This window comes from Lepisosteus oculatus, chromosome 7 (assembly GCF_040954835.1).
Source record: "Lepisosteus oculatus isolate fLepOcu1 chromosome 7, fLepOcu1.hap2, whole genome shotgun sequence".
NCBI classification, from domain to species: domain Eukaryota; kingdom Metazoa; phylum Chordata; class Actinopteri; order Semionotiformes; family Lepisosteidae; genus Lepisosteus; species Lepisosteus oculatus.
Window position 1 is genome coordinate 41,360,498 of NC_090702.1, and position 13,508 is coordinate 41,374,005.

The 13,508-nt window shown below is 37.6% G+C and overlaps 2 protein-coding genes and 1 non-coding gene across 3 annotated transcripts; 2 read left to right on the forward strand and 1 right to left on the reverse strand.

The window, feature by feature from the left end:
- The first annotated feature begins 597 nt into the window (after positions 1 to 597).
- On the forward strand, positions 598 to 3,565 carry snrpf (small nuclear ribonucleoprotein polypeptide F). The gene is made up of 4 exons (XM_015352432.2): positions 598 to 707; positions 2,185 to 2,310; positions 2,691 to 2,755; positions 3,234 to 3,565. Exons 1-4 carry the CDS (start codon positions 705 to 707, stop codon positions 3,298 to 3,300), a joined length of 261 nt encoding a protein of 86 aa, XP_015207918.1. The 5' UTR covers positions 598 to 704; the 3' UTR covers positions 3,301 to 3,565.
- A 617-nt stretch (positions 3,566 to 4,182) lies between these two features.
- Positions 4,183 to 13,495, reverse strand: LOC102684536 (cilia- and flagella-associated protein 100). The gene is made up of 16 exons (XM_069192921.1): positions 13,354 to 13,495; positions 12,955 to 13,035; positions 12,783 to 12,860; positions 12,324 to 12,418; positions 11,480 to 11,648; positions 10,629 to 10,696; positions 10,159 to 10,322; positions 10,001 to 10,081; positions 8,746 to 8,933; positions 8,096 to 8,198; positions 7,699 to 7,771; positions 6,906 to 7,057; positions 6,440 to 6,575; positions 6,106 to 6,308; positions 5,381 to 5,474; positions 4,183 to 4,377 (listed from the first exon to the last, which is right to left on the reverse strand). The coding sequence occupies exons 1-16, from the start codon at positions 13,400 to 13,402 to the stop codon at positions 4,267 to 4,269; spliced, it is 1,845 nt and encodes a 614-aa protein (XP_069049022.1). The 5' UTR covers positions 13,403 to 13,495; the 3' UTR covers positions 4,183 to 4,266.
- trnay-gua (transfer RNA tyrosine (anticodon GUA)) lies at positions 9,754 to 9,846 on the forward strand. Its single transcript has 2 exons — positions 9,754 to 9,790; positions 9,811 to 9,846. It is a non-coding gene; the product is annotated as a tRNA-Tyr (tRNA).
- Positions 13,496 to 13,508: the final 13 nt, after the last annotated feature.

Below are 13,508 nucleotides of genomic sequence, written 5' to 3' on the forward strand. Positions count from 1 at the left end.
TCAATTACAATATCTACAATATCTGTTCTCTTCTGTCATACGTATATAACACATATTTGTATGATGCGTGTCATATCACTCAATTTAGACCGGCGGTACAGTCTTTTTTCCGTTTCGCCGAGGTTTCTGTCGGTAGTGACCGTCTATGGTTGCTGCTCTAGCAAACCCGCTTGCTACAATATTACAGTCGTGGTGTATATTGCGGGGATGCGGCTCTAAGATTTCGGGACGGACGTTTTACTCCTGATAATGGGAAGCAGCATATGCAGTCAGCGTTCGGGCATGAGACAATATATTACATATTTGATGTAAGCATGATACCTCGTTTACGCACTTGTTTAACCTCAATAATTGTACCGTGCGGCCTTCTAGGACCACAATGCTTGCATGTTAATTAACATTAATGTAAGTTAGACAATGATCATGGATACCATCGTGCATTTCTAAAACATTATTGGAGACAACCATAATACTGTTCATATATCAACCTCTTCACACAGCTATTTTCCCGCACTGAGAAGCGCAATACACCCCGTAGCCAATCAAATTAAAAGGTCTAGAATGTATCCAATTAAAGTACACTTCCCCCTCGGGTTCAAAGGTGAGAGGTCGGGGTAAGGAAGTACTTCCTACTTTGGACGGTGCGGCGTGCGGTGTTTTGTATGAGACTAACAAGACAAAGGTTTTATTATTGAACGATAAAAATGGTGAGTGTGTTTGAGAGATCTCGATTTTAATTGTGATGTGCGAGTTTGCGCTTGATGTATGGTTTCAATCTGATATGTTAGCGCTGGCTACATAAATATTTCCTTTCATTTGTTCTGATGAATTACTAGGCCTCGGTACTGGATCAGAAAGTACTTTTAAATGCGTTGAGAAATCAGTTCTCCGACAGTTCTACATTTTCGATATTGATTTTGCATAAGATGTACGATATGTTTAGGCAGTGAAGGTACTGGAATTCACTATGTCGAGTTTAACAAAATTGAGAAACAGAATAGATGATCTTCCGAGTATTCCGGGCAGAAGACAAGACGTGAAAATACAGTCTTCGTGCAATTCTTAATAGGAGAAAGTTCAGGAAGCGTGGAACTTTTTTAAAACAAGTACGACCGCCCAAATCCAGAGTATATTGTTAAGGATGGTTGAAGGATGCTTTTAATCTAATCAGAATGTCTATTTTCTTGTGCAATTAAATAGTTATGTATGTGTGGAGTTGTAGTAATGGTTTAGGCTTCTGACTCCAGACCAGGTCCAGGGATTCAATTATTAAGTGTGGCTGTTGTTGTACTTTAAAGCAAGTTATTTCACTCAGATTATTCCAAAAGCGGACCTAACCTATAAATGGGTTAGGTTCGAGTCGCCAGTGCGCAGGAGGATTCATTCTCAATTGACTTGTGTGCTTAAAGACTTATTATAACATCATCCAGGTAGACCAGAACAGGCTATCATGTAGAGGAAATGCATGTAATACTGTCCATCCCTCGTCCCTCACTCACAGCAGGTTGTGCTCTCTAATGACCTTGTTGGGATTTGATAGTCTGACTAGCCAAAACATCTCTGAATCTGGATTTCTGGTCAGGCTGGACTGCAGAGTAATGCCAAAAGACATTAGACTGCAGAATCGAGATGGACACTGACCAGAATTCATCTCCCCCAGAACCTGATGTGAATTGTGTGCCACTAAAAAATTGGGGGAAAAATCAGTGTGAATGAAAAACCTTCAGTTTTTTCAGTTCATGCTGTTTCACCACAGTTTCACCACACATAAATCATTTTTGAACTCCTGAGTCATTGTATTGGAATAATAATTCTAGAAATGTATCTTACTCATTATCCTTGAAAAAATGTTAAACTGATTTTTCTATACCTAATATTGCAGTGCACGCACAACTTGTCATTTAACAATAACAGAATATTGAATAGATATAAATATTGCATTTATTGTTTTTTGTTCACTGAAAATTCAGGCCACAACGACATGTCTGAAAAGGCTAATTTGTCTTTTGTGAGGGCGTACATACAGTTTCATTATCATTCACTGGATACTTCGTTTACTTTTTTTTGTAGCTGTATTTTTTTAAGACATAGGCAAGATGTTGTCCAATTGTCTGTGAGAAAAGGGTATATTTGTTTTATCTCCCTTCACTTGGTAAGGGTTAATGGTGCTTGCTGTCTTTGTAGAGTTTGCCTCTGAACCCCAAGCCCTTCCTCAATGGCCTGACAGGAAAACCAGTGATGGTGAGGCTCAAGTGGGGGATGGAGTACAAAGGATATTTGGTCTCAGTCGATGGGTACATGAATATGCAGGTATGTAAACATGGATGCGTGGTGGAACATGGCTGCTCACATGTCTATGATGGGTATTAGGATTTCATTTTTTACATTTGACTACATTTTTGGCAGACCAGCACTGAAGAGTTTCTTAAACATTCATGCCAATGAAACTGATGATCGAAAGCACAGGGTTGAGTTTGTCCTTATGGTTACTTTTCTCATTTAGATTGGGGGGGAACAAATGACCATGTTGAATGATTATATGTGATCCTTAATGATCCTTTATACAGTATGTGTTCTGGGTGTAGTGAGTTTTACACATTACTTTTGTCTATCCTGTAAATTTTAACTTTGTAGGAAACGCATTTGTAGAGATTGATAAGTCATGTTTGTGCTCCTATTTCTTTTCACAGCTTGCCAACACTGAAGAGTATGTTGACGGAGCACTGGCCGGTCATTTAGGAGAAGTGCTTGTGAGGTAGGCAACTAAGCAGAGCACAAGAGTGCTAGTTTTTAACTTAAAAAAAAAAGTTAACTTAAAATTTTTTGAGTTGACGTATGTGGTTAAATAAAGCTTTATTTGACTGGATATTGTTAAAATCATTGAAGCATGATGATGATGAAATCAAATGAAATTGATAATGCATGTCTTTTGAATTTCATGGTGTATAGTAAGTCTTCCATAATAATTGTAATTGAGAATTAAAGAATTGGCTATGGAATCACACTAATTGTTTGATCCTAAATGTGTTGTCATGCCATTTAACAACATGTACCACTCTTCTTTGTTTTGATTCAAGGAAGGAAGATTTCAGTGAATTCTGTGTCTGCTGTATTATAATCGGCTAAAGCATGTCAGAATACGTTACAATGCATCGATTTTGTATTGGAGTAGTTGGGGAATTTGTGACCTTTGTGGATTTCCTGATGAGCAGAAATGTTCTTGTCTTGTACAGGTGCAATAACGTCCTATACATCAGAGGTGTTGAGGAAGAAGAAGAAGATGGAGAAATGAGAGAATAAAACATTGTGAAGAAATTCTTGATTCTGGGTCACTGATTTTTACATAGTAATTAGAAATGTCACTTTTTTTACGCCATATAAAAAGCCTGTGATCTGTGATAGATTCTTTGGTAGGCAGGAAGCTTGAAATGGAGCCTGTAATTTCCTACCAAAGAAGAAAAAGCTGTTTTTGTTTATGTATCGAAAACTTAACGTGGTTGTCTAACATTGTGCTTCAGGAGCAGCACTGATGTAATAAAATTGTGCATATTGCACTTTCTTAGAATTTGTGATTGAGTATTTTTTAATGAACCACAAGGAATGGTTAGAGTGTTTTCTGGATGGGAATTGAGGAGGATCATTTATGCAAATTAGTTTTTGCCCTGCTAAGTGAAGATATCTGCGACATTAATAATCCTGTTACAAAGGCATGTATATCACTGATGGAGTTAATTTGTAGGTGTCCCAAAAAGGATAAAATTGGATTGAGCAATGTGGAGAAGTATTTTAGTCTTAATTCTGCCAATCATATTAAAACATTGGGTTATCCTTGACAATCTTAACATCAGGCCTTATGTTTGATGAATTGTCTGATTTTAGACAAAGGTAATCCAAAGGTTTTAATTCTGTGACTTTCTGCCTTTGTCCAGCATTTCTAATAGCAAGATCTGTTAAGAATTGTTAGTAGTTTAACATTTAAGGGGGAAAAGGTTTTTTCCAATTAATGGCCTGCTTTTTTCCCCATCACTTCTCCCCATGTCCTTTTTATATTTTCATACTTAATACCTTAAGTCAGTTAAGGGGTTTTCTCAAACATAGTTCTGCAACACCAGTTACTGAAAATGTGTGATACGTTTTTGTAAATGCAAACATTTTATAAAGAAGACGTTAACAGCATTCCTGTTATGATATCAAGACCACTATATTGAAATACATTTGTTTTGATATGAAAAGGTTACCTTGAAGTGTGTATCAACCAAATTCTTTTCATTTAAAAAAATACAGCATTTCGTCATGTTCTTTGGAACTGGTCACAGGCCTTTTGTCCTTTTTTATGACTGCTGGTGGCTCTGAGCGCATCATCAGTTTTCTGCCGGTCTAAGGGAAAAAAGTATAGTAATTTCATCTGAGTGTGTATGGGGTATGTTTCAGTTTTGTAATGCATTATCCTTGAGGGGCTCTCACCCTTTTTAGCCCGGTGGACCATCTTGAAATCATTCTCGGTAAGAATGCCTACATCTTCACTCATTTCGATTGGATTGTATAATCATTAAAGGGGAACTGCAGTCCCAATTTCTCAGACTGGTTATAAAATCTTGGTAAAAATATATTTTTTTAATTGGAAAAACAGTATGGAAAAAAATATATGAATTTTGAATTAAGCACAAAATTGTGAACTGTTGTAGAAAAGTCCCATTTGCGTTCCTACAAATAGTAATCTGAAGCGGCCCTTCCTGCTCGCTAGTCACTGAGTAATTCGATGTACGAGTGAATAAGTACAGGTTCTGCAGGAGAAAATGTTCCAAAGTGATCTGCATGCAGAATTGACATGTAGTTTGTAAGCAAAACCGTTTTAAAGTTGAGAGAAATACTTCTATTGGATTAAAAGACATGTATTCACAGGCCTGCTTATTTACAATGTAGTAGGGCCACAACACGTCACCTGAAGTTTTGTTGCCTCGTTCTGAATCGCAATATATGAAGCTGCAAAAGTGTCTATTTTGTGATATAAATTGGAGGTTCTTCAAGTTACTGTACATTTTACTTTTATTGTGATTTGAAATGCACTCAACAACACCAATTCTTTCTAACCCCCAAAATGTTAAAAGAGCGTTGCGGTTATTCTACCATTTATAAAAAGAAATTAAAAGCTGAAATTCAGGTGAAGAGACCCAGTTTAAGTGTTGTCAGCAGTTCCACTGTGTGAGGGGCGTGTTGCTTTTTACACATGAACGTGTGGGTGAAACGTTTCCCTTCTGGATGGGCCCTGCAGCTTTGGCTTGTGGAAAGCAGGAATCTTTCTCAATTCTTTCTCGATTGCAGGAGAGCTTTTTCTCACAAAACACTGAAAACGTCGGAGGATCAACATTTGGATACCAACCCTTTTCCTTGTGTCGGCGTTCGCCCTCTCCACTGCCAGCCTCAGTCTCTCCTCCTGGTGCTTCTTCTTCAGGAGGAGCTTCTCTTCACGCAGCCTGCAGTGAGGACAAGAGCTGGGTTAAAACCCCTGGAGCCTGCTGCTCACTCCCCTGCTGTCGAAAGGACGTCGCTGAGCGGAATTCTCCATTCCGACAACATGTTAATTTGTTGATCCTACATTATGGATTTAAGTAACAGGTTTTTTTGACAGATCACAACACAGCTGTAAGAGTTTCAGACAACATACAGTAAGGTAGGCTGTTTGTGGCTGGTTATGCGATTAATACAGTGATTAATGATGATTAGTGGTTAAGAAATATATTCCTGAATTTTACATGACATCAACTATTTTTTTTCTCTTGTTATTCTCTCGTTCCCTCTGAACAGTTTTAATTAATTTTAGCCCATCTGCAGGAAAGAATAGTTCCCATTAACTCAGGTGTTAGACCTGGACCATTTTTCAAGAGGCTGTGTATGATAAAAATACCTCTGACTCTGGTTAGGTAGTGACTAAGCCTGCACCCTCAATACAGAGAGTCTGGATCTACATGGAACCCAGAGCCTTTAACTTGACTTACACTTCTGTTGACTTTTACAGGTATTAATACCTCCTGAATTCTAACATTTCTTGGTCTACAACCTCCTTGTGTATATTATTACCAGACAAATTGTATATCTATGTTTCACCTTATTCGCATTTCCTTCTCCCTGTTGGCTTCGACGACTTCCACTTTTTCTCGTGGCAGTGTTTCCAGACACTCAATCACTTCCTCCATTTTATTCTCTATGTTCGTCAGCATTTGCAAAGTGCTGATATTAGCTCCGACATCTCCAATGCAGGTTTGATAAACTTCATTTACCTGTTTGTTTAGCAAGCTGAGCATTCTGTCCTAAAAGGGTATGATTTGTACAAAAAAAAACCTTCAGATGTAGAAATTATTTCACTTACAGTACATGAAACTAAATCATTATAAAGTTAGTTTTCCAGATGTGGTTTTCTAGAATATAGGATACAATCAACCTGTTTTTCTGCATTAAATTCTCCATAGGAAAATATCCTTGACTTCAGCTCCAGTTCAGAAGTTTTCTCTTCTTCTCTCTGGATAGCTGCTTTTAACATCTCGATCTGCTGTGTCAAAATGTTTGTCTCATGCTCCCTTTAAAAGGTTCAAAAACAAAGCTGTCAGTTTTTTTTCAATTTTATCAAGCAATAGCCGTTATCACAGTTTTCAGTAGTGAAATTTTACCAGTGTTGCTTAGCTGTCTATATAAAGGCTAACAATCAAGGATAACAATTATATTCCCATGCCAAAAAGTATCATTAATGTGTACCAACGTCTATGAGAACATAAAGGTAATAAGATATTAACTTCACTATCAAATGGGACAAAAATAACTTTTAGGACCAAATTCTTCAAATAACCAAAAGTACTAAAACTAATATAAATTATTTTTTATACACTAGGTTAATAATACTTCACCCATACATTTTATCCTGTGTCAACTTTACTCTTTTGCGAATTTCATCCATAGCCTCTTCTGTTTCTTGAAAGTTTTGGATGTAGGACAGATTCTGTTCTTCAAGTTCTGATAAAATGTGCAGCATCTGTTTTGGATCTGTGAAATAGATCTCAGCCTCCTTTCATTGCAAAGACAAAACGAAAACTACTTAGTAGCCACCGTCAACCCTGATAATGTAAAGATGAAAGTGTCGAGCTATGGCACTTGTAATTTATTTATTGAATTGAAAATAAATTGTAAGCTGAATTAATGTTTCTCCTTGAAATAAAGTGATAATTAATACGTGATATGAAATAAACATTCTGGCATATGCTCAATGTTTATATTTTTTTAGTGTGGCATGGTTATGATTTTTCTAACCTTTTCCTTTTTTAGAAGGTTTCGTTTGATTGCCATATTTTTAAATATTTGTGTTTATTTTGATTTAAAAGGCATGTGTACACATTATTTTGAAAACACTAAATTGAGGAAAGGAATAAAGAATTCTGTTTCTCTAATTTCGGTTTAAAACCATGTCTCAGTCTTGAAAGTTGGACACAAGATCTTTGGTTTTATCAAAGCCCTAACTAAAGACAATTCCCAAATTAGTATTATGAATTAATTTTGTATATTATTTATACATGTCCATTGTATTGCATCATCAAGAAACCTCTTTCCATATATTCAAAATATATATTCTCCTATGAAAGACAAATCAACATATTCAGATATTCAGTCTTTCTAAATAGCTGTTATATTGAATTATTTCTGCACGCTTACCTCGTCATCATCACAAATATCTTCCTTGACAGATTCCTTGGTATCAGTTAAGTTATCCAATGCAGGTTTCGTACTAAAATAGGACGTTATATAAGGTCAATGACCATAGGAAGAGTATGCAAGAATGCACAGCACAGCCACAGATCACTCTCTCTAAATGTGAACAAAACAGTGATATTCATACTTACACTAGCACACCTACTGTCAACTGGTATTTGAACTCAAGGGATCCTTTATCTTTGTGCCATTTAGGAACAATATCAAAGTAACAGAACATAAATGTCTTAAACATTTGACCTTTTCTATTGCATATTGAAAAATAACAATTATGCCTCTGAGGACAAATATCAATATACCTCAATTATTTAAAAAGTGAAAGAGTGGTCTTGTTGCTGACCTTTTCTCCAAGGTTCTGCTGAGACGCCTCAGCGTTGAAACTTTACCAACTTTTGACTCTCTTCTGGAGAAAGCAGGGGGTGGCTTCCCTTCTCCTTCATGAAAACCAAATTGAAGACATTATCGAACCAGACAGTCTATGGAACAGATGATGAATCTTCTGTTTGGAAGAGCTGGGCAGGCAACTGAGCTTTGTAATCACAGCATCCAAACTGGTGCACTTGATCCAGTTTGCACTTCAATGTTTCAAGCAGCCCAGATTACTTGTGGTTTCCGAAACTTACTAATCACCTGTTTTGAATAGCAAAAAATGCTGGTGCTGTGGTTAGTAATGTCTCGCAGGGCTGGAGTTCTGTGTTTTAATTCCAGACCTGGGGTACTGTCTGCGTGGAGTTTGCATGTTCTCCCCGTGTTCGCAATGGGTTTCCTCCCACATTCCAAGGACGTACTGGTAGGTTAATTGGCTTCTGGGAAAACCGACCCTGATGTGAGTGTGTGTCTGTGTGTGCCCTGTGAATGAGTGGTGTGCCATCCAGTTGTTTCCAGCCTTGTGCTTACTGAATGTCAGGACAGGCTCTGTCTCCTCTGCAAGTGTTTAGAATATGGATGGATGTTTTTTTTCCTAAAATACTGTTCAGCGTGCCGGCCCACCTTTGGGTGGCGAAGGTGAAAAAAACACCTTCTTCCTCCTGGCCTTGTCTTCTTCCTTTTTTCGAGCCAGTCTTCTGAGTTCTCTCTTTCTGACCTGTTCGGCTCTCCACTCTGGGGGAGCCACGTCGGTCAAAAACTTCTTATAAAGCAAATACTCACTCAGAATTTCCTCATTCTTTGATATGTCACTGTAAGAAAGCATATATTTGCATATAATAATTATTAGCGGTGCTTCCAGAGCTTGAAACAGAGAAATGATGAAGAGTGCACGTGGGGTCATTTTGATTCATTGTCGTCACTAATGTGGCTCTTAATTATGAAATATGCGCACCTGAGCTACTGTAGCAAACCAATGAGTAGAGAAATAATGAAAATAAATGAAGAAACGTTACAGTACAAGTTATCTATGAGGTGTTCCGCTTAGTAAGGCACGACTGTAAATTTCTTAGTAATTTAGTCCACTCTCGAAGGCAGCAGTTGTTACTCTGGGTTCAGTGCAATTGAAAACTTTTTTATTACTGAGCTGTGAACCAGATTTTACCATTGGTATCACCCTAGAATAGTTAGCATTGTATTAAACACAAGACCATACCCAGTTTACTGCTTTTCAATCGTAGCAACTAACGTGATTGGCTAAAACCCCGGCCAGAACCCTGGTTGCAGGAAGAGCTGTGATTGGTCGAAATTGACCAAGAATTACAACACATATTCTGATTGGGTTACAATTACCAAGGATGAGAAAAGACACTCCGATTGGACAATCCTTGGTAAATTCTTGGTAGCGATGCGCGCTTTAATTGGCCACGGCTCCAAGAATGAACAGAGACCCACAGAGAGACGCTACTTCACATCGGCAGTATGTGGTTTGATTGTAGGTAATAATCTGGGGAATTTACACCAACTCCATGTGGTTGACGTCCTGGGCAGGGATCGAATCTAAGAAGCAAAAACTATGAGGCAGTAGTGACAAGTATAAATGAAGTGTTGAGGAGCTGAGAATTCAGTGATCCTTCGATAGCTCAGCTGGTAGAGCGGAGGACTGTAGGGGAACATTTCCGAGTAGCAATCCTTAGGTCGCTGGTTCGATTCCGGCTCGAAGGATGTCTGTTTTAAAAATATTTTACTTTTATCTTGGCCATTTAAGAAATGTAGAGTCTTATTTTTTTAAAATAACATTTATAAACTTAGACTGGAAAAGATGTAACGAAACACAAACTGATCTACGGTAAGGGATAGCACCCAGCAAAACACATACCTCTTAATCGTCATCATTTTAGCTGTTGCCTTCTTTATTTTGGAAGTCTTTTCCATCTTAATCATAGTTTCGTTCTCTGCGCTAAAACAGAAAGCGGTTTAGGTTTAAAAAACGAGGAAACGAGAAATTCTTACAAAAAGTATCATCATTATACATACATTTTGACAGCTTCCACTGAATTCTGATCATTTTCCTTTATGAATCTATCAAAAGCAATAGCGTCTTCCTCTAACTGCTTCTCGGCGAGTCTTAATCTTTGCTCTTCCTTCGCCGAATCCTCCTCCATCCTCTTCATAGCGTCTTTCTTCACTGACAGCGCATACTGTTAAAAAAGTTATCGGATTATCTAAGTAAAGTAACCTAACTTTGCACCTTCATAACTTTCATATCCATATTCGTCTTCATATTGTGCTGTCCATAAACGTATCATAATAAAAATAAATAAAACAAAGACTTTGGATATGTGGGTAAATACAGTGTGTAGTTTTTTTCCCAATTAGAAACGATAAGACTATTTAGAACGACTTATATTTTAGTTTTGATACTTATTAAATATACATTAATACATTTTAAAAACTCCCCACAATAATATATAAATGAATTTCAACAAAAACAACAACAATAATACCTGAACGAGAAACATTTCTCGTTGCTTTTCCATGTAGTCCCTTCTGCTCTCTTTTTCACGATGGCGACCTACGTGTTGATAGTACAAATAACGCGTTTTTTCAACGCATCTTTGAAGGAAACAGTATTCTTATAAAGGTGGCATTTATTCCACAAATTACTACAGTTTATTTCCCACCATGTTAAAAATGTTTTTTTTCCCCCTGTGCAGCCGACTGCAGTTCTCGTGATTGTCAACAGGTGGCACTAGTCAGCCTGATTAGAAAGCCGTTTGCTGGTTTAACAAAAAGTACAAAATCATCCGTGAGCACCTCAGAAGAGGTTAAAATACTCCCCTAAGCCACGTGTAACACAGTTTGAAAACTTTCAGTCAGCTTTAACTTACAACATTGAGTACATAGTAAGTACATAGTAAAAGTATACGAAATAAACTTGGGTTCAATTCATAAATACACACAAGAGTGTCTTAAATATGTATTAGCGTCGCGCCAACAAAATTAAATGCAAAAACACTCTTAAATAGGTTTTAGCTGATATCCATGATTTAAGATGATGCCTTATTTTGCAGTAGAGTAAATTCCGAGTACGTACACATCCATTGCTTATTCTTTCCAATTTACCGTTGTCCAATACTGATTTTTTCCATAATGCTAATACTAGGATCAGTATCAATCCAGAAAGTATACCTATACGGCAACAGAATATTAACTGGAATGAATGTTGGAAATACTCAAAACCACTTAAAATGATTTTCTCGATCATAACTTACACCAGACATTTCAAGGATGTGTTAACATGACGCTTGCCTTGCATCCTACTCATTGTTCGTGCACAAGGTTCACAATCTGATACCTCTAGTGATCACTGTGGCCCATGTGGCATGGACTGGGGGTTTTTCACGTTTCTCATTTGCGTTCACAAACTCCGCAGCTGCACTCTGGACTGCAGCTGAACGCGCCCTTATTCTTGACAGGTAGGTGCTTTTCAGATCCACAGGCAGGTGTCTCCATATCCTTCTTTCCTAAGAAAGCAGAATAACTCACCGTGTTGGAAGTGGGCCATACAAATATTGCACATATCCAGCTCCTCACAATTACTACATAACACCACTGCGGATGGTTTTCAAGTAACAGCTAAGGCAACTGATTTCTTACCCATGAATAACACACACAAGCTCATAGCAAAAAAATGGACAAACAAATCCAACTTTTGTCGCATATCAAAGGACAGGGCAAAAAACCCACCAACATATAAAACAGGAAAAGTCCTCAAAGAGACTTGGGCAACAAGACAAAACAAACCCTGTTACATATCACAGGAACAGACAAGACGTAATTACATTTCAAAGGGACAAGCACTGAGATCGTGAAGCAAACTTCTTTCCGATCCTTTGTAAGAGTTGGGAACCCCTTGCAGTGTATCTGTTCAGTGGAGCAGACCCAGCACGTGTTACTGTACGTATTGAGGCTCAATAAAACTGACTGTGTCCTGTTGTTCCCACAACAGTATTCATTTTCCAATGGCTGACCCTGTATGTACAATTTAAACATATCTGCTAACTGTGTAAAAATAATCAAATCAATTAATATACCCATCCAAAAGCCAAAGTGTGTAATTTGTACTTTTAAGCAGCAGTACAGTTCCCACTGTTGTAATACGAAAGGTTTCAATGTCTTGTAAAACACAATATGCTTACTTGTTCTTGTTTTTTAAGAGTCTGTTCACTCAGTGTGAATATATCCAGGTTTAAAGGAATTACAAAAGGGTTACTTGAAGTCATATCATCTTCCCCTGTGAAAAATAATAATATAAAATGTAATTTTATCATGAACGTTTTTAGTAAATGCATATTGTCACATTCATTAGCAACACTAATATAGAGAGACTAGTTCCACGATATACCACCGAAGCTCTTGCATTCATTTGGGAATGTGAAATTTGCATGTTCCTTCTTAACCATGTGGGTATTCTGTTGGAAGTTCTGTTTTCGAGGTTAAATTTGCACCTCTTGATGGAAATGGATAAACAGGTTCGAATTACCAAATTAGAAACACAGGTGCTGCAGTGTTGAGCAGGATACTTCTTCCACAGATGAATTAGCTTTATAGTTAAATATGTATGTCACGGCTAAATAATATTGTTTAGATAAAAGTACCTGTTAAAGCATTCTTTCGGGGCAGGTTTAGTCTTTGGAATGAGAGGGGTTGTTTTATCCTTGGATCATCGATGTGAACTGTAAGAGAAACGATCGATACCTTTGTCCAACATACTCGTGTTTTTCTTGTATTTGGAAAGCGTTTCATTAGTTCTGCGAAAATAAACCTCACCTGTATTAACATGTGGAACTTTCCAAGAGGCTGTTTTGGGCAGTGCCGAACGGGCCGCCATACTCGTTGTTTTCAGGAGCACTGTAACATACAAATCCCGACAGGAGTAATCATGTAATACTAGCCGTACACTATTATTTTGGGTTGATAAATAATAATGTGCTATGGTAAGAGATCGAAAGATGAGAAACGTCCATTCAGCATGTGCTCTTTTGGTTTCACTGCCCTTGAACAGAATCGTTTACCCAATGTTGATCTTTAACGGAGTGATTCCACACAACCATATTTATTTAGACTCAGCGCATAACCTTTGACCTTTAAAAAGTACTATCCTACTGCGTTATTGCCATTAATTCACACTTATCACACACCCCATTTATACGTTTTTGTTATACTTACACGGTTTATTTCGACTAACACTCAAGTTGTTTCCCGCAATTTTACACATTCACTCACAGCAGCTTTTCTGATCGGTTCGTTAGGATATGGCGGCTCGGTGCAGTTCGACGACCACACTAACTGAGCCGAGAGACATTTCAAATCAAAACACATTT